General features: G+C 37.3%; 1 protein-coding gene across 5 annotated transcripts in view; it reads left to right on the top strand.

Annotated features, from left to right (window-relative positions):
• Positions 1–3,022: 3,022 nt before the first annotated feature.
• The window catches only part of grik1b (glutamate receptor, ionotropic, kainate 1b), a 42,749-nt gene continuing 25,858 nt past the window's right edge, over positions 3,023–19,913 (top strand). For 3 of the 5 annotated variants that reach the window (XM_079886756.1, XM_079886755.1, XM_079886754.1), the window contains exons 1-5: positions 3,023–3,534; positions 16,261–16,428; positions 17,699–17,956; positions 18,748–18,929; positions 19,718–19,771. In XM_079886756.1, coding sequence (XP_079742882.1) covers positions 3,366–3,534; positions 16,261–16,428; positions 17,699–17,956; positions 18,748–18,929; positions 19,718–19,771 — 831 coding nt within the window. In that variant the 5' untranslated portion in view covers positions 3,023–3,365. The remainder of the gene's footprint in view (positions 3,535–16,260; positions 16,429–17,698; positions 17,957–18,747; positions 18,930–19,717; positions 19,772–19,913) is intronic. The other 2 variants (XM_079886758.1, XM_079886757.1) reach the window with 1 other exon arrangement.

Below are 19,913 nucleotides of genomic sequence, written 5' to 3'. Positions count from 1 at the left end.
TTCTCACTTGTGACTTTGTGAGAGAATATGTATTAAATAGAGGAAATTGTCTAGTTGTCACAGAGTCTGTCTCAGATCAGCTATCTTAAGTGTAATGGTTTGGCAATTAATTTTTTGTGTTTGTTCACCTTTCATTGCAATCCTGAAATAACTTGCCCTGACCTTCCATTGTCATTATGATGATTAACCAGTAGACAGCCTTACTGAGCATTTACTGTACTGTACTATCACCCTTATCATTTACAAGTGTAGCTTATTGGGGATTTCATCTATTTTTTGTTGTCATTTTGATAATTGTAAGTTGAATTGCAAAACAGCTTACAGAGTTTTCTTCCCTTTGTTGAGCTGTAAAGAAATACACAAACAATGACAACAAAAATGTATTACAATTTATAGGCGAGTGTGTTGTCAAAGTAAACACTTCTAGAGTAAATCATCCTGTAAATGCATTAACCAGCGTCATGCTTTATCTGGCTCTGTTTACAGGGGCTGAACTGTAGGCTATCCTCCCTCTCTAAATGATCTGTGATCCAGATCCTGTCTCTGTAATCCCTCTAATGCCGAATAAACCCACTGTCACAAAGACCGAAAGGATACGGGTAGCAATCACCTCTTAAACCAGATCCAGAGTGGAGGAATCACTTTCAAAAAGTTTTTTTTTCCCCAGCTGATGAACCATAAAAACATAGACAGCCAATCAGAATCCATCCTGCTTTAAAGAGCTCGAGCATTTAAAGGTGCCATATGTATGTTATGTTTTTTGGACTGTAGTAAAGCATAAAAATATCATAATATGTTTGCAGATATTTAGGAAACATGATAAGTTCACATACTTGTTTTTCCGGAAAACAATTCTACAGCCAGTTATTCTGCTTTGAAATGTGTGTTCTGAGTCAGAATGTTTGTTTTTGTTTTGGTCTGTGTGACTCCGCCCACTGCCAATTTAACCAATAGTGTTTCGACACCCCGGGTTGCCAGTTGGTGGAAAACACTGAGATGGAAGCCAGCAGAGGGTCAACAACTGGGTCAGAGATCGCAGATGCTACATGACCTAAAAAACCTCTGCATCCATCAAAAACGCTCTATAAACAAGGCTTATTAAAACGAGTATAATTCAACTCATCAACTTACAGTTTATGGCTTGTCGCCTTCTATTGTAAACAGAGCTTGTTCCTGTTGCGTGTCCTTAATCTGGCAACCCATTTGAGCGTCGAGTCTGAGGAGGAGGGGGAAGGAATCCCAATTCAAATATTTTAAAATTGGGTTGCAGTAGCTATTTCAACCCCTAGCTGTAAATATTACATACTGCACCTTTAAAGCGACAAACTACTGCTGTGTTCATTACGTAACTGCCGTAAAAAGCTCTGTATGCCTTCGAAAAGTTCTTGCGGTATCATACACCGATTGGTCTGCACAGCGCTGCTTGAATCAAGTCAAACACACCTTACATCTGCAGTGGTCAAAATTACGAGTTTACACATTGTAATTACAAGTTCTACAAGCTTTTAATGTCATCAGACTCGGAATAATGCACTTCTATGGTAATTACTTATCAGTGCCAAATTGAAATGGAGAGATGACTGTTATGTGGGCACTCTCAGAAAATGGCCAGTTGTAATTATGAGTTCTACGAGGATGCGAAAACCCTTTTTACAAGTCGTAATCTCGTAATTACGGTAATTACTACATGGCGTGAATGCATCTTTAGATTGAACAGAACAGTATGTGTGTTGGTGTATTCTACTAGCCTATAGTTATCGTTCTTTGTGTGATGGGACCTTTAGGCATATTGGTGTCCAAAACACAGAAATAGATTATTCACGGGGGTTTTCTATTGTTTAATAAAATACATGTCCAGTTGATAAAATGAAGGACAAAATTATGAATTTTGTTTGTTGACATTTGTGGGAATTTTTTTTTTATGATAGGCTACTTACTCCTTCTCTAGATGGCACGTAGACTGCATTTTGATTAAGAATAATGTTTCTTCATTTGGAAAGGCGTGCAACTAAATGGTTAAAATGTACATGTTTGCTCATTCTTTGCTCCCGATTGGAGGCCCTGTCCCAAATGGCACCCTAAACACTCGCTGTCTTCCTACGAGTCCGCACTTCCGTGACGTAATGCCACTTTGACTGTCGGGAAGAAGTCTGCTGCTGAGCTCGCTGATGGTCTGATGGACTTTATGTACAGTGCGAAAGTGCATATGAAGTGTTTCATTTGGGACAGGGCCAGACTTTTGCGAGCGACTCGTTCAAAAGAATTGGTTGAGTGAAGATTGTATTACTTACCCATGACACACAAAATACGCTGAATTCAGAATAATAGTGCATTACTATGGAGCCCCTGGTGGAAAAAAAAATATGAGACTGGAGGAAAAATTATTTGGCAACGCTTTTGCGTTCTCTCGCAAATGTTTTGCGTTCCCCTGAGAAACTTTGCGTTCGTTCGCAAAATGTTTGCTTTCCCCTGAAAAAATTAGCATTCACTGGCAAATAAAACATTTTTTGCAAGCGAGCACAAAGTTTCTCAGGTGAACGCACACATTTTGCAAGCAAAGACAAAGTTTCTCAGGGGAACGCAAAACATTTGCGAGAGAACGCAAAAGTGTTGCCAAATATTTTTTTACTTCTTCACCATGTCCCTTTAATGGCTCCGTACACTACCGAAATTGCACTGCTATATTTTTATTTAGCAGAAATAGTAAGAGTATGCTCTTCCGAAATCAACCACTGATCAATGCGATCGATTTTTTTTTTTTTTTTTTTTTTTTTTTAACTGAGCTTGTTTAACATTTGAATCATTGGAATGAATCAAATCTCCACCACTAGCCTAGTTCACACACAAACTTCTCACAGCTGCTTATCACTTCTGACCTGGTCGTTTTAGTTATTTTTATTAGTAATTTTTATATAATGCGATTGTTTTAAAAATATATATATTATTAAAAGTGGGTTAACTGCTGTTGAATAAGGTGTCTTCCCCTTTGGCGAAATCACAGACAGCGAGTGACAGATAAACGGGTATTTAATCTGCTGGCAGATGTGCGTTTCCATCAGAGCGCCGGCACAAGATTTAATCATTTCCTCGGTGTACCAAAGAGCAAAGACGTTGTCGAGGTCGACTGCTGCCAGATTTGAAGTTAATCTTCACAACGGATCCATGTTTGCGGATCAGAGAGTCGCCAGTGCCCTCAATTGAGCTCGCGCGCACGGACTGGGAGTCGCGCGGTCCCTGGCTGTCAGAAACGCCACTATGTCCTGAAAGCACCGCGGGAAGGGATGACTTATTCTGGAAAGTGATGCCCAGTTAGCACCTATGGATGTGAGGATGGGTGATTCCCACCAGTACGAGTGAGTGGAAAGATGCTGCTCGGATGGAAATCATTCCTGTATGGATACACAAAGAAGAAGGATATGTATGTTGAGTGTGTCTCCTGCAGGTGTCCCATGCTGAAGGGGACAGGTGTGAGCTTCATCCTGCTGTGTCTGATGGCAGAGGTCAGTCTCAGCGCGCAGCAGGTCTTGAGAATCGGTGAGTATCAATGCCCTTCATTAATAACAGCTGTGTGTGGAATTAACATTTCTGGACTGTGATGTTTGTTTGTTTCATTTTGGCCATTTCAGTGTCTCCAAAACTCTGGACACTTGAAGTTGCTCAAAAAATTGTCATTGCATTAGAACTTCTTTAGGTTTTAATTCGTGTGCCTCGTGCTTCTATGCAATAAAAGTGGTCCCTTATTTATCCATATGAAATATTTTTTTGGGCACTTAAAGGGTTAGTTCACCCAAAAATGAAAATGATCCCATAATTGACTCACCCTCAAGCCACCTTAGGTTTATGACTTTCTTCTTTCAGCCAAACGCAATCAGAAATCCTGGCTCTTCCAAACTATATAATGGGAGTGAATAGTAGTTTTTGAAGCCCATAAAAGCGCATCCATCCATCATAAAAGTAAACCATATGACTCCTGGGGGTTAATAAAGGCCTTCTGAAGCGAAGTGGTGCGTTTTTTATAAGAAAAATATCCATATTTATAACTTTATAAACTGTAATCACTGGCTTCCGGTAACAGTCGTGTGTGAGTCTAGGTCCAGCGGTAGAGTGACGTGACCTCTGACCCGACACAACTTAACTTTTAGTCATCACATATGATTGCATATGATTTTTCTTATTGGAAAATTATTTTGAACAATCCTGAGGTGATAAATGTCAATAATGGAAATTGCATAAGAGGTAGAATGTCGTTGATACATTTTTTTTGGGATATTAAAACTAAATCTGTCTATTTGGAATCTAATGCAGCAGAATCAGAATATGTTAAGTCTTATTATCACACATGCAATTTTTTCTTTTCTATAATTTTCTAGAAGCACAATTTGAACTATCTAGAATCTAGATGACAGAATATCATCCATAAGTTCTCAACCCGAGTCATTAATTTGTGTGCCTCTTTTGTGCATGTATGAGGTGATGCTTCCAGCTGCAGTATTTTCATTGGACTTTCCAGTTCATTCCATCTAATCCTATTGTTTTATGAGAGAGAGAGAGAGAGAGAGAGAGAGAGAGAGAGAGAGAGAGAGAGAGAGAGAGAGAGAGAGAGAGAGAAAGAGAGAGAGCGGGGATCTGCAGATATGCTAAAATGCAGGTTAATCTAACAGCTTCTTATGATCTGTTGTTGTATTTATTGACCAGTCACCCTGATGTTTCTGATTTAATGCAGTCCAGTGTATGAATGTTGTAAGTTTGGTAATGCATAATTAATGTAAAGCTCAACTCTGGCCCTCGTGGTGCACTTTCCTGAGTTTAGCTCCAACCGTAATGAAGCACACCTGAACAAGCAAATCAAGACCTGTGTTCGAAACCGCCTCCTATACTCTCATTCACTATTCCCTATACATTAGTTCACTAATATAGTCCACTTGAGGGAGTGAATGAAAACGAGTGAGTGGATTCAGACACTGACGGCTGCTGTTTTTGCATAGTTTGTGCTTGCAGTTTAATAATCATTTGAAACTAAGTAAACTGGCAGATCCAGTAGTAATGAAAAGATTTATCTTGAACTGTCATGGAAACTGGCATGCACAAACCTTAATTAAACAATTTAATAATCAAAAAAAGCATGATAACACTATAGCCACATTGGACCAGCAGTTTGGAAAATTAATGGAAGATTCGGCTCAATCGGCATCCAATTCGGCACGACCCTTGCAGTGCATTATGGGTATTCTCTAGCCGTTAAGTGTACATCGTTTGTTGGACTGAATGAGTGCACTAGATAACGTCCACTATGGTTTCGGGCACCACTACTAATGGATGTCCCCTCAAATAATTCCCTATTAAAGGGTAAAGGGGTGATTTCGGACATGGCCAAGGTCTTCAGGATTACTAGAGAGCTCAGAGAGGCGAGTTTCATCTGGTTTGGGGCAAAACTCAGCAGGACGGTTGACCTCAGAGTTGTAAAGATTATGTGATGTTGTTCACAACATAGTGTGGTTGTTAACTAGTTAAAAAACAATTGAGATTTATGGATTGGTATACCAGAGGTGGCTGATTGTGTTTCTTTGGAGCCTTTAATAATGTTCTTTAATCCGCTGTTATAATTTCTCCTGGTCTGAGGTCGAATCTAATCTTTTTTCTCTGCAAACCTTTAATCTGCTCCATATGGTTAGCGTTTCAATTAGTCCTCTCAGCTTTTGGGTCAGAAACCCAGTCGCTGGGTAATACTGAGAAATCGTCCCTGTTAAGCATGTTAAACACGCCGGGCTAATCTGCTTTCTGCTCAGAGACCCTCGGACTGACCCTGCCAAAGCTCTGCGAGGATGTTTCAATGAGGAATATATTACTAACAGTTTGATTATGAGATGCTGACTACATTTGTTTACACTCACATTTACACTTATGCATTTAGCAAATGCTTTTCTCCAAAGTGACTTTACAAAAGAGGATGTGAAAAGTTAGATTTTATTACTTAGAGTGTTTAACATTTTATTTACACAGACTAGAAACAGTTTTAGAATCTAGAAAAGTATAAGGATTTATGTCCAGGTCACATGTCACACCAAAATCAAAACATTTTTTCCCCCATGAATAATTCTCATTCATTTTAAATAATAATTCTCACTAGATTCTCATTAATGTAAAGCAGTAGGATAATTGCTGCAGAACAGCATTAATAATAATTCTTTATTTTTTTATATATATATTTTTAAAATTGTAATAATTTTATATTAAAATATTTTAATATAAATATTAACATTTTAATATAAATACATAAATAATTATATATATATATATATATATATATATATATATATATATATATATATGTGTGTGTGTGTGTGTGTGTGTGTGTGTGTATGTATTGGGGGGAGGGGGTTAAATGTGCTAAATTGTCATGAAAATAAATAAGGCTCTATTTCCTCTATGCAAAATAGGTACTTATTTCTTTTATTTAATTTTTTTGTGAAATATGTCCATGTTTTTTTTTTTTTTTTTTTTTTTTTTTTTCAGAACATTTTGTGATAGCCTATTCAGTGCATTTTGGAAAGCATCACTGTGATGTTTATGATCAGATTAATTAGATGCTGTTATTTCATTCAAAACAATCGTTTAACTGCATTAGATTCTCTGTTTACTCTGTATTTTTAATCAGAACAAGCTTAAAGCATCTTATTGGCCAGTTCTAGAGATCAGGTACCCAGAACAGAGACATCTCAGTCTCACACACACACACACACACACACACACACACACACACACACACACACACACACACACACACTGTGATGCAGTCATGTGGGATAGTGGGATGTTGAATGAATGGAGGGAACAACTGCATCTTTGTCCTTCGCTCCTTTAGCTGTTGGCTCACATCACAGTGAAGTCCGTCTCTGAGACTCAACACTCACGTCCACAACTCTCACAGCAACACACTGGCACAGTCTCAGGGTTATATGACACAGATTTCAGGAAGATCAAGATGGCCTTCACCAAAAATAACAATTTTGCTTCTAGGCCGTTTGATTCAAAAGTTAAAGCCTACACTACTGGTCAAACGGTTGGAATAATTGGGATGTTTTTTATTTTAATTTTTGAAAATAAGTATCTTATGCTCACCAAGGCTGATCGAAAAAATACAGTAAAAACAGTAATACTGTGAAATATTATTACAATTTAAAAAGAACTGATTTCTATGTGAATATATTGTAAAATATAATTTATCCCTGTGATCAAAGCTGAATTTCCAGCATCATTCCTCCAGTCTTCAGTGTCACATGATCCTTCAGAAATCATTCTAATATGCTTATTTATAGTAGGAATAAATTACATTTTAAATAAAAAACAGTTATTTTATATTGTAATATTTCACAACATCACTGTTTATTAATGCAGCCAATTGGTGAGCATAAGAGACATCTTTCAAAAACATAAAAAATCTTAATTACTCTAAACTTTTGACCAGTAGTGTATGTGAGGTTTTGAACTATAGGTGGCGCTAGTGGGTTTGAAGGACTGATATTGCCATAAGGAATGTTCAGATTCAGACCTTGCCTGTAGAGGCAACCTTTGCAATTCGCAGGCCCGTTTTAAAGAAACATTCAGAGAAACAATGTTATCTCATATTTCGCTCTTTATAGTCTATATAAACACACTCTATCTCTTTAACCACAACTGTTGTTACATTCACATCACAACTGAAAACAAAAACAGCTTTCAATATTCGTCCTTCAGTCCCTTAGCTAAAATGAAATGATTCTAAACCCGCCAGTAGGTGGCAGCAAATCACTGCCTTAGCGAGTTAATCATTGAATCATTCAGTCAAACGATTCATTCAAAACGGATGATTCATTCAGGGACAAAGCAGAAGTGACTGAGTGAGTTGCGAGTCACTCATTAGACTGATTCGTTCATAAACACGGATTCATTCAGTAACGAAACTGAAACTGTGTTGCTCGGAGAAGCGCGATGGCTTTACTGTTTGGAACTATTTTCGTTGGCAAAATAGAGGAAAAACGGACAATATTATCTCTAAAATGTAAGTCACCTTATAGCCTATTAACTTATTGTTTATTGAATTGTTGTATAAAATCAATGTCACATTTCCAAAGGTGCTGATATTCGGGAACACAGCACTTTCGCTTGTGTGATATTGCTTATAAGTATTAAAAACAAGAACTTAGTCGGCGCCGATGGCCTCGTGGTCAGCGCGCCGACATGTAGCGCCGTTGCGCTTGGGCGGCCCGAGTTTGAGTCCCAGCTTGTGGACCTTTCCCTATCCCATCCCCCGTCTCTTTCCCACCTCACTTCCTGTCAACTCTCTACTGTCCTGTCCCAATAAAAGCCAAAATCACCACAAAAAAATAAATAAAAATAAGAACTTAATATCTTGGTTTTTGGAAGCATTTTTATTAATATTGGTGGCATTTTAGCCCCATTGCCTAGCCAATTTATTTGAAGATGCATTGTATTATGCAGCTTTAAGTAGAATTTGTGCATTTGTTTCATATGGAGTTTCAGTCCATAAGTGAAATACATCTTTATAGTATCAAAGACACACCAAGGTTGTCCGTGTGACACGCAAACATTACAAACCCCGAGCCTGAAATCAATTAAATCCGATTTATTCCACTTCACGGCGAATTGTGCAATTTGTCAAAGTCACGCTTCTGATTGATGCCTTCATTTGATTAGCATCTCATTACCCCAAACCCCTGCGATGATGTCAGAGCTGAAGACATGTCTGCCAATGAGATATAGAAGCCGGTTGAAATCTGAATGAACTTCATGCATCATGATGAAGGTTCATCAAGTGTTTCTGAAACTGTGCCCAGTTTGTTCCCAGATTCTAAGATGCATGTTTGTTTAATTGGTCTGTGATTGGATGATTATGTAACAGATCAGCCAATCATTTCTCTCTGCTTGAAGGTCCAACCCATTGTGTACTACTGTATATTTCTGAAGGTTATTAATGTTTTGAACTGTGTTTTGAATGATAAAAACTATATTCAGGGTCAGACGCATCCGCTCTCTGAATCTGAGAACATCAAAATTCAATAGAAACCACCGTAATCCGGACATCATTTCTACCAAAGCAGCTCAGCATAGTGGAACGCTTCTCTAATGAAAAGCTATCCTCATTTGTGCTGCTACATCTCCTCTGGAAGTCACATGAAGGTGAGGATGTTAGAGGATTCTGGCATGTTCAGTGTTTCTTGCTTGACTGCTCAGCTTTTCATTTTCGTCACTGCTGTAATTCGCTTCCATAATGCTCTGCTGCTTTTCAGGTGATAAATGCCCTATACGCAAATGTCAGAATAGGGTTTTGAATAATATTCTTAAAATGGCCTCCATCTTGTATTTGTAAATGCACATGAACAGGAGAGTTTGAGAAGGAAAAGCAAGCCCAGCCCAGGTGAGAAAAAGTAACGCATCACATTACTTTCCATAACACAATATTGTAATATTGGATACCTTTTAAAAGTAACTTTCCTCAACACTGCATATAAGATTGTAGTAATTTGTAAAAATAATAATAATAATAATAATTTATTTAATTTATTTAGCAGATCCTGAGTGATTACAAAAGTGTTTCAGTTTCACATATAATTTTGCAGCGGTCAACAAACGGCAAGCATGCAATTCACAAAGTTATCTACAGTGGTGTAAAGTATTAAAGTAAATGTAATTATTTACTATACTTTACTGAGTAGCAAAGATATTAGCAACTTTTACTCTCTACTTGACTACATTTTTGAACAAGTAGCCTATGTACTCTTTACTCCAGTAATGCAGTTAATGCATTATGCATTAATAATGCATCTAGTCCAATAATGTGATGAATAATGCAGTTACTCGTTACATTCTGGCTGCGTCCGAAAGAGGGCGTATTCCAAGGTCTGAGGACATCAAGGCACGTCCGAATCCAGTGTTAGTTTCTCTTCCTGTCTCCTGAGAGACCTTCATCTGATGGATATTTGAAGGCAACACAGATGTATCCTTCGCTGCCTTTGATATCCCACAATCCTGTGCGTTCCATTCTGTGACAGTTGAGCTAGAAAAATAAAGATGGCGTCTGAAAGTTGTGTCTGGTCATCAGTTTGTGTGTAAATCAATGTACATTTCTGATCAACATTTCTAGTGAGAATTTACTATTGTAGTCATTAAATACTAGTATTACATGGCTTGGTTGAATTCTAATGTAGAATGCGGTCTTGATAACAGACCGCTGCTAAGTGTAACACACCGTTGCCATGAAAAACAGAGCGTTGCTATGGACGCAGGATTCTAACCGTAGAGACGGAACGGACTATTTTCTTTAGCGGAAGCAATACAATCGTTTTTAAATCAATAAACTCCTTTTAAATCAATATTTTGTGTCAAATTATTGATTTATTTGGTAGGTAGCCATGTAATAAGTGGGATAATGTAGAGCGAGGCGGTTGTTATAGCGAATACAACCCCTTCAGGCTGATTCAAGAACAGGCTCATTCAAGTCCTGATCAGCCTGTCGGGGTTGTATTCGCTATAACAACCGCCTCGCTCTACATTATCCCATATGGAGCTTTTCCATTACCAGTACCAGCTCAACTCGACTCGACTCGCCTCATCTCGGCTCGGCTCGCTTTTCACTCCGTTTTCCATTGCTAGTTAGTTGCATTGATAGTACCTCCACAACAGTACCGGGTCGTCATAGCGACACAGCAGGAAACTGCCTTGACTTAATCTTCTACGCGACACACACCCGCTACCCACACACACAGGACAATGGAGGAAATCGAGTGTATGCTGTTTTTGGATGTTTTTGTTTTTGTTTTTGCTGTTTTTTATTCAGGATACTCCGTCTGGCGCGTGCAATGATGACGCAGTGACGTCACATTTTAGTATCGCCTCAGCTCGCTTAGTACCTCGCCGGAGGTGATACGAAAAAAAGTACCTGGAAGCAGGTACAGGTGCAACTTTTACACAGTGGAAAACCAAACAAAGCCGAGTCGAGTCGAGGCGAGGCGAGGCGAGGTGAGCCGAGGCGAGCTGGTACTGTGTAGTGGAAAAGCGCCATTACTTAAATACTACTTTTCAACAAAGCTCGCTCTATTTTGCTGTTGATCATTAAACTGTTACGCGTCCTCAGAAGTCAGTCCGAAATGTGCAGACGCTGCCTGTAAAGTCATTGCCTGAAAGGGCAGCGAGGCAACAAGTCACTGCCCGAGTTTTCGGACGCAGCCTTTGCATGGCACCTAACTTTTTCTGCAGCAGTTTATTTCTGTTACAAAAGAATATCGCCGTCTACAGGCCACTGAAGGAACTACATCTTGTGCGTTTTGCCTGTACTCACCCAAACTCATCAACAAGGCTACTTTACGCAAATGTGAGTGTATTAGCAGGTAGTTGTGAATCACAGGTGTTTCATATATGAGATGAGAACATGATGAGGCCGAAACCAGCACATCCAGTGCAACCAGGCTTTGAATATTTCATTTTACTTAACATTATTTTATGTATCTGTCATATTGAAGAGAACTTTTTGAAGGATATTGTTTTTTTTTTGTTTTTTTGGAGCACTTGAGCCTAACTGAGACTTGAGAGTTTGTAGGCGTTTAAGAGACTGTTATATGAACCTTGATTTATTGCAATTTTGAGGTGTTCAGTTTTATTTTGATTTTAGAAAATAAAAACTCTCCTCACGAATCAACAGTTTCTTGTTTTTCACTGCTATGTCTCTCAGGTGTTGAGGACTAGTGCCTCTTTAACCCTTGTATTGTGTTTGGGTCTGTAGGACTCGTTTTCATTTTTTATCAAAAGAAAAATGATATGATTAATTATTTGTTCAAACTCAGACTCATTGGCCTTGGCTCATTTTCTGTGAAGAATATATCAGAACACATTTTCAATGACCACACACTGTACAAGTGTGTGTGTGTGTGTGTGTGTGTGTGTGTGTGTGTGTGTGTGTGTGTGTGTGTGTGTGTGTGTGTGTGTGTGTGTGTGTGTGTGTGTGTGCTTGCGAGAGAGATTGTGTGTAAGTGTGAGAGAGTATGAGTGCAAGAGGGAGTTTTGTGTTGCCGTTCCCGCACAAGGTTGCAATTCTTAAATGTGATCTAACAAAGGTAAAGAGAAAACATTAACCATGCTCTTTATATTGCGTGTAATTGGGATGAAGTAAACATCTGTTGAGTATTTTAACATAAAATTGTTTGATTGTGTTGAATTAAAAAACCCAAAATGCAGCGGGTCCACCAGACCCACGAACTTTGGCTGAATAACACAAATATGAACACCACACAAGGGTTAAACCTACATGAAGTACGAGTAAAATACTTGCTGACTTGAAACCTGTAAGGTATCTGTACCTTTACTCAAGTTTGGTTTTCAGGTAATCTTTACAGGTTCTGCTGGGAAACGTAATGCAACCACTGTTACGTATTACCAGATATAAATAATGAACAGGAGAGTTTAAGAAGGAAAAGACTTGTTTTACTGGAAGTAAAATTGAAGTATGACTCCAGGTTGTTCGTCAGGTGTTCGTTGGGATCGGTGGGTTTTCCCTGATTATTCCGAGCATCAGCATGAAGCTCATGTCAACAGCGGCTCCACGCTGGTACACCAAATCAGAGAGGTTACATGCAGTGTCTTGTGGAAACTGGTCACTTTGAGGTACTTTGCGGATTTGCTGTTCATGAGGTAGTTAATCTCAAAATGGTGAGTGCAATGTGTTTACAGACGTGGATTAGCATGTGCCCAAGGTGACTTTGAATTTGTAGAGAGCTTCCCCTGAGTAAGCAAGCCTGTAATGGGTTTGATTGCTTTCTTAACTCCTGATGCAAAAGCTGTTTTGATAGTAAATGTGCACTGGATTTGCCTTTTTTTATTTGAAAGATAAGAGCGTCGGCTTTAGGTTGTTCTCATGGTTTCAGACTGGTTTGTACTGTAAAGTATAATGGTACTGAATTATTGCTATTTGCATATATCATGTACAGTTTTTCCAAGCTCAGCAAAAGCCTGAGCATGTGTGTTTGTTGGTCCGTGTGAGGCATTACTGCCCTGTGAACCTTGACGGTGCATTTGTTTCTGAAGACATTGGCTTTACACACAGCTCTGAGAAAACCAGGTGTCTTAACCAGTAACCCGGCAACAAGCAGATCAGGACCCGTCATGGTTGACTTCCTCGCTTCCTGAGAGAGAAACTGCTCTTATTTAAAGGGTTAGTTCATCCAAAAATAAAAATTCTGTCATTAATTACTCACCCTCATGTCGTTCCAAACCCGTAAGATTTTTGTTCATCTTCAGGAACACAAATAAAGATCTTTTTGATTAAATCTGAGAGATTTCTGTCCGTCGATTGACAGCTACACAACTGACACTTTGACGCTTGAAAAAAAAAAAAAAGTTCATAAAGAGATTGTAAAACTGAAGAGATTCGATCGCTTTATACTGTATGATGAACATATAAAAGTCTTTGAACAAAAGTCTTCCGAAGACGAACGAAAGGTTCATTCTCGTGTTACGCATCACGTTTGAGCTTCAGCAAGAACCAATGAGGTTCATTCTCGTGTTACGCATCACGTTTGAGCTTCAGCAAGAACCAATGAGGTTCATTCTTGCGTGTTTAGCAGGTTCGGCTTCTGTTAATGTTCGCTGATCAATGTTTAAATGTAAATAAAAGCCTAAATTCAATCTGTTCATCATATAAAGCGATTGTGTCTGTTCAGAAAATTTGGACAAAACCGCTCAATTAATATCGATTAGTTTTATGATCTTTCTCTTTATGAACTTTTTGAAGTGTCAAAGTGGTAGTTGTGTAGCTGTCAATGGAGGGACAGAAAACTCTCAGATCTCATCAAAAAGATCTTTATTTCCAGAAGATGAACAAAAGTCTTACGTATTTGGAATGACATGAGGGTGAGTAAATGATAACAGAATTTTTGGGTGAACTAACCCTTTAAGTCTGAAATATAATACCGTTTAATGAAATAAATAACCAATGTTGTAGTTGCAGAGCTGCTCTACATTAATATTCTAACATAATCTGGTTGGTGAAGAATGAATAAGAGAGTGTGTGATTGCTGTCATGTATTTTCCTTCGATTAAGGGCTCATAGAGGTGTTTATGCATTTCTAACCCAAAACAATATATCTTAAATGTCACATATTAAACATGAGCTAAATATCTCTCATGCCCTCTATGGTTCTGTCCAAAAACCTATAGTGATCTTCCTTGCTGTGTACTGTATACTTCTAAGGCAGCATCCTAAATGAAAAAGAACATCATTATTATTAGGAGCATTATTTGGAACACCATAGATAGATAGATAGATAGATAGATAGATAGATAGATAGATAGATAGATAGATAGATAGATAGATAGATAGATAGATAGATAGATAGATAGATAGATAGACAGACAGACAGACAGACAGACAGACAGACAGACAGACAGACAGACAGACAGACAGATAGATAGATAGATAGATAGATAGATAGATAGATAGATAGATAGATAGATAGATAGATAGATAGGTAGGTAGATAGATAGGTAGATAGGTAGATTGATTGATAGAACATTTTATAAGTATGTTTGATATACAAAGATATTTAGCTGTCTGTTTTTTTACACAATGCATTCTTTGCTAAGTAAATAATGTAATTAGTTCATACAGCATATCATAAGATAAAGCATCATTAAATCAAACATGGCAGCTGAACAGTGGAACGATGAAGCTGTCAAGACCATTGAAATGAATCTGAGCGGTTCCACAGGAATAATTTGAACATCTGAAGCTTTAGTACATATTTGATTTTCATGGCCTTTCACATAAGCCTGTAAGAGGTTCTGCTCGAACAGCCACAATGAAATGTCATTACCTTGAGCTTACCGCTGAGAAAGTCTGTATTTTTATCCCTCCTGTGAGAATGAAATATTCCCCACGGAGGAGAGCAGCTCCTGCGTGGTGTGGTTTGCTAACCGTAATTAACCCTGGTGTTTATCGGGCTGGATTTGAGCGTGTTTCACCCACACAAGGGTCTCTCAGTGGAAGAAAAAGGTCATTCACAATCAGAGCCCAGAGGGGAGGTCTTGCCCTCTCGTTCTTTACCTCTCTTCTCTTACAACATCAATCACAATCTCTCCCAAAAAAAATCCTGTTGAAGTTGTTTTTCGAGGTGCTCGCAGCCAATCGCTGGCGTCTGAGGGATGATTGTTCCAGAGTTGTCATCTTTCAGACAGGTGATTTGATGTGGTTCGTGGAGAACAAGAAAGGTTAACTAAACAAGAACAATTTTGATTTAAAGAACTATTTCGGTCAAATATCATAAATGTTAAACAATAGACTTTTACTCAACAAAATGACTAACTAAAACTGTACTGATAGAATCCTATTTTATCCCATAGTTCACAGGTGTTTCCACCCTTTGGTCATGTTTTGTGTCACTTAGGGCAACAACTGTGCTATAGTTATATATACAGTATACTGTATAAATGTAACATTAGGAATTATTGTCACATATGTTTCCTCACAGTGATGCTATAAGAACCATTTTTGATTCTCCAAAGAACCTATCAGTGAAAAGTTCTTAAAAGAACATTTAATAATCTAAAGATTTTTTTTTTTTCAATCTAAAGAACATTTTGTCCAATGGAAACATTCCATGAATGTTAAAGGTTCTTCAAGGAACCATAGATGCCAAAAAAATTACTTTTTTTGTTTTGTTGCATATAGTCAACAATGCTTGTATGTTGCGCATTTATCATCACAATACTGTATGTATGTGTTTTCTCTGAGGTTTGACTAATAATCATTTAAACTTGTGCTCCTGTACAGATATGCGTGTATGCTGTGCACTAAAGCAGATTTTGTATTTGTTCTGTCGTAATGTGTCTGTAGTTGTCGTGTAGATGTAAGATCATTTAAGGATTAGAGACGTCATGACCGAAAATTCATAAACTGTTTTGTGCTGTTGCATCTTGAGAAAACAACAGAGATTGTGAGACAATCAGTATGGCTCTTATCTTAGGGTAATAATTGTTTCAATTGCAGAATTTTAACCTTCACATACATGTACGTTACCTTATTGGTTTCTATGTTTCAATTTTTGGAGAAACATCTTTTCTTGAATGAAGCATGACTAATTCTTCTTAGTTGACACACAGTAAAAGTATAGAGCTATAAAATGCATTTGAGACATTTTGGAGATCTCTAAAGGAGATTTGAGATTACTAATGTCTTTTTTTACCAAACAATTTTTCCGTTTTCTGTCTATGCAGGGGGGATTTTCGAGACACTTGAGAATGAACCGATTAGCGTGGAGGAACTTGCCTTCAAATTCGCTGTAACCAACATTAACAGAAACAGGACTTTAATGCCCAACACCACCCTCACCTACGACATCCAGAGAATCAACCTGTTCGACAGCTTCGAGGCCTCTAGACGAGGTGTGATTCGTACATTTACATGTTTGACAGACACTTTCATTCAAAGCAACACGGATCATGAACGGATCAGTTTCATTCCCTGGGAATCGAACCCATGACTTTGGTGTTGCAAGCACCATGCTTTACCATTTGAGCTACAGGAATAGTAGCAAAAAGAGCTCAAAACAAATCATTACATGACTATATGACTACTTAGAAAAAACTAAATTGTAAATAAAACAATGATTATCGGATTATGTTTTAAAAGAAAATACTACTTTAGTTTTTCACATTTCAAAATTTCACATTTAATTCAATGTTAAAAACATATAAATCATATAACTATTACATATGAAAACATATGACATTTGTAGACGTTTCAGAGGCTGTTATGTGAACCTTGTTGAAATGAAATAAAATGAAAAATAAATATTAGTTTACATAGTAATATAAAAATTAGAATTAGAAAAAGGTTGCTTTGGCAAGTTATTGAATTATTAACTGGAAATACATAAAAACTAAAACAGAAATAAAAATAATTAAACCTAAACAACAATATATATATATATATATATATATAAATCTAGTAAAATAACAAAAGCACACAACAAAATAACTAAAAATTTAACTAAAATGAACATAAAATAAAAACAAAAGCTAATTTAAAATAGTAATCAAACTCTACTAAAATAAAAACTAAAATAACACCAGTGTTACTTGCCGTGAAATTTACTAGAAATTTCGGAGTGAAAAGTGTTTCTACACCAATTTTTTTTCAGTGTACCTATTAGTAGTTTATTTTATATAATTGCATTTGAATATACACTATAAAAATTATATGATCGATAAGTTATTACAATATAGGCTATGTTTTTCCGTTACTTTACCTCATCGAAATAAATGAACCAATTTCAACTTAAGATTCAGTGTATGTACAATTTCAGTGTATAAGATTCAACACTCTTAAAAGTAAAGGTTCTTTATTGCCATCAATAGTTCCATAAAGAACCTTTCAAATCCATGGCATCTTTTCAAAGCACAAAAGGTTCTTTATAGTGGAAAAAGATTAAAAAATGTTCTTCACACTAAGAAAATAATGTTTTGGGAATCGTTTTGGAACCTTTAATTTCAAGAGTGTAGGCAAGATTTTAAAAAAATTAGTTGAAATGACTTGTATGAGTTTAATTAAAACATTTAAGGCAGCTGAACTTGACATTTTAAGTTGAATTAGGGGGAATATTTGATCAGTGTGTTAATAAAGTCCCTGATGTTCTCTTGGTCTTGCTGTCAGCCTGTGATCAGCTGGCTCTCGGTGTGGCCGCGGTGTTCGGCCCGTCCCACAGTTCTTCAGTGAGTGCGGTCCAGTCCATCTGTAACGCGCTGGAGGTTCCTCACATCCAGACCCGCTGGAAACACCCGTCTGTGGACAACAAAGACAGTTTCTACATCAACCTGTTCCCAGACTACGCCTCCATCAGCCGCGCTGTGCTGGACATCGTGCAGTTCTACAAGTGGAAAGCCGTGACGGTGGTGTACGAGGACGCAACAGGTGTGCAGACTCATCAGAAACACCCTTTTTATTGCTCAGATGTTTCTCTTTCATTTCTCAGGAGAATCAGTTACACTTTATTTGGTAACACTTTATTATACAGTGTCCTTGTTACATATGTTACATGTACTTACCGTAGTAATAACAGTAAATGATGCATAATTACAAGTAACTAACCCTAAACCAAACCCTAACCGTAACTCTATAGTAAGTACATGTAGTTGCTTATTATTACTCAGTTCTTAAATATATAATTACACTGTAACAAAGACACCTTGAAATAAAGTGTAACCTTTTATTTTAAGATAATGTAGTTACATTGTACTTACTCAAATAAGCACTGAGTAATATTAATTAACTACATGTACTTACTATAGAGTTACGGTTAGGGTTTGGTTTAGGGTTAGTTACTTGTAATTATGCATAATTGACTGTTATTACTATAGTAAGTACATGTAGTAATGTGTAATTACATCACCTTAAAACAAAGTGTTACCCAAGTTAAGTATCAACTTTGGCTCGCATGATTTGATGATTTGCTGTTATCAATGTTGAAAACAGTTTTGCTGCTGCATATTTTTGTGGAAACTGTGATTCATTGATGAATAGAAAGTTTAAAATGAATAAAATAAAAACATATTTGAAATATAATATTTTGTAACATTATAAATATCTTCACTGACATGTTTGACTAATTTAATGTGTCTTTGCTGAATTTAAAAAAACAACAACTTTTGAATGGCAGTGCGTTTCTATCATCTTTGCTGATTTTGTCTATGCATTATTTTTAGGGCTAATTCGTCTTCAGGAGCTGATCAAGGCTCCGTCGCGGTACAGTATCAAGATCAAAATCCGGCAGTTACCGATAGGAAGTAAAGATGCCCGGCCGCTTCTTAAAGAGATGAAGAAGGGGAAAGAGTTTTGTGTCATCTTTGACTGCTCGTACCAGACCGGAGCAGACGTCCTCAAACAGGTACAGTAACACACCGGGACTGAGCGACATTCACAGCTGGGTTGGGAATGCCTTTTCCATTTCCAAATTCCAAAATTCCATTTTAAATTTAATTTCAATTTGAATCGAGGAAGCAAACATTCCAGTTTAAATGTTTGAATGCAAACATTCACTGCAAAAAAAATAAAATAAAAAGGATTAAGCTTATTTTTTCTGACCCCATTGGCAAATTTCTTGTTTTAAGCATGAACTCTCTTTATTGTGATGATTTTTATTTTAATTTTTTTTTAGAAAACAAGACTTAATATCTTAAGTATGTTGGCTTCTTGACTAAATTTATCTTGATTTAAGAAAACAACACAAAATTAGATGAACTGACTGCAATTTTTGACTGTAAAAGCAAAGCCTTGTTTAAAAGTTTAGTAGAAAAGAGATTGTAGTAGTAAAGTAAAAGACTAAAGCATGACCTGTTTTGAATTTGATATCGTGTGATGTTCTGACATTATTCACCGATGTCTGATGTCATACATTGACATCATCAAATCCCATTTACCGTGTTACAGCAATACAAATACAAATCCCTAAACTAAATCCCCATCAAATGTGATGCGTTTGATTGCTCCACTTTGTGGCTGTTGTTACAAAAAGACACAGTCATGCATTATTCCAGTGTTTTGATTTCAGGTCTTGTGGGGTCAGAGCAAATACTGTACATGTGTGTCTTTAGATATCGAATGCTCATTATGTGAGTATGCTGGTGCAGAAGGAGGTTTAACACGTTCTCCTCTTTCTCTCTCTTTCTGCTCTAGCTGTTGTCTATGGGCATGATGACAGAATACTACCATTTCTTTTTCACCACTCTGGTGAGTTTCTTACATGGTTTCTTTGAGTTTTTCTTTGGTGGTGTCATTGTTTTGACAGGGATTTTCAACAACATGTGTTCTGCTGGTTTGTATTTAGTGTTCTGCAATGCTTTCAGTCTCTAGATGCTGCAGTGAGGATGTA

Source organism: Squalius cephalus, assembly GCF_949319135.1.
Source record: "Squalius cephalus genome assembly, chromosome: 11".
Classification (NCBI taxonomy): domain Eukaryota; kingdom Metazoa; phylum Chordata; class Actinopteri; order Cypriniformes; family Leuciscidae; genus Squalius; species Squalius cephalus.
This window is presented reverse-complemented; position numbering and strand designations above follow the sequence as displayed.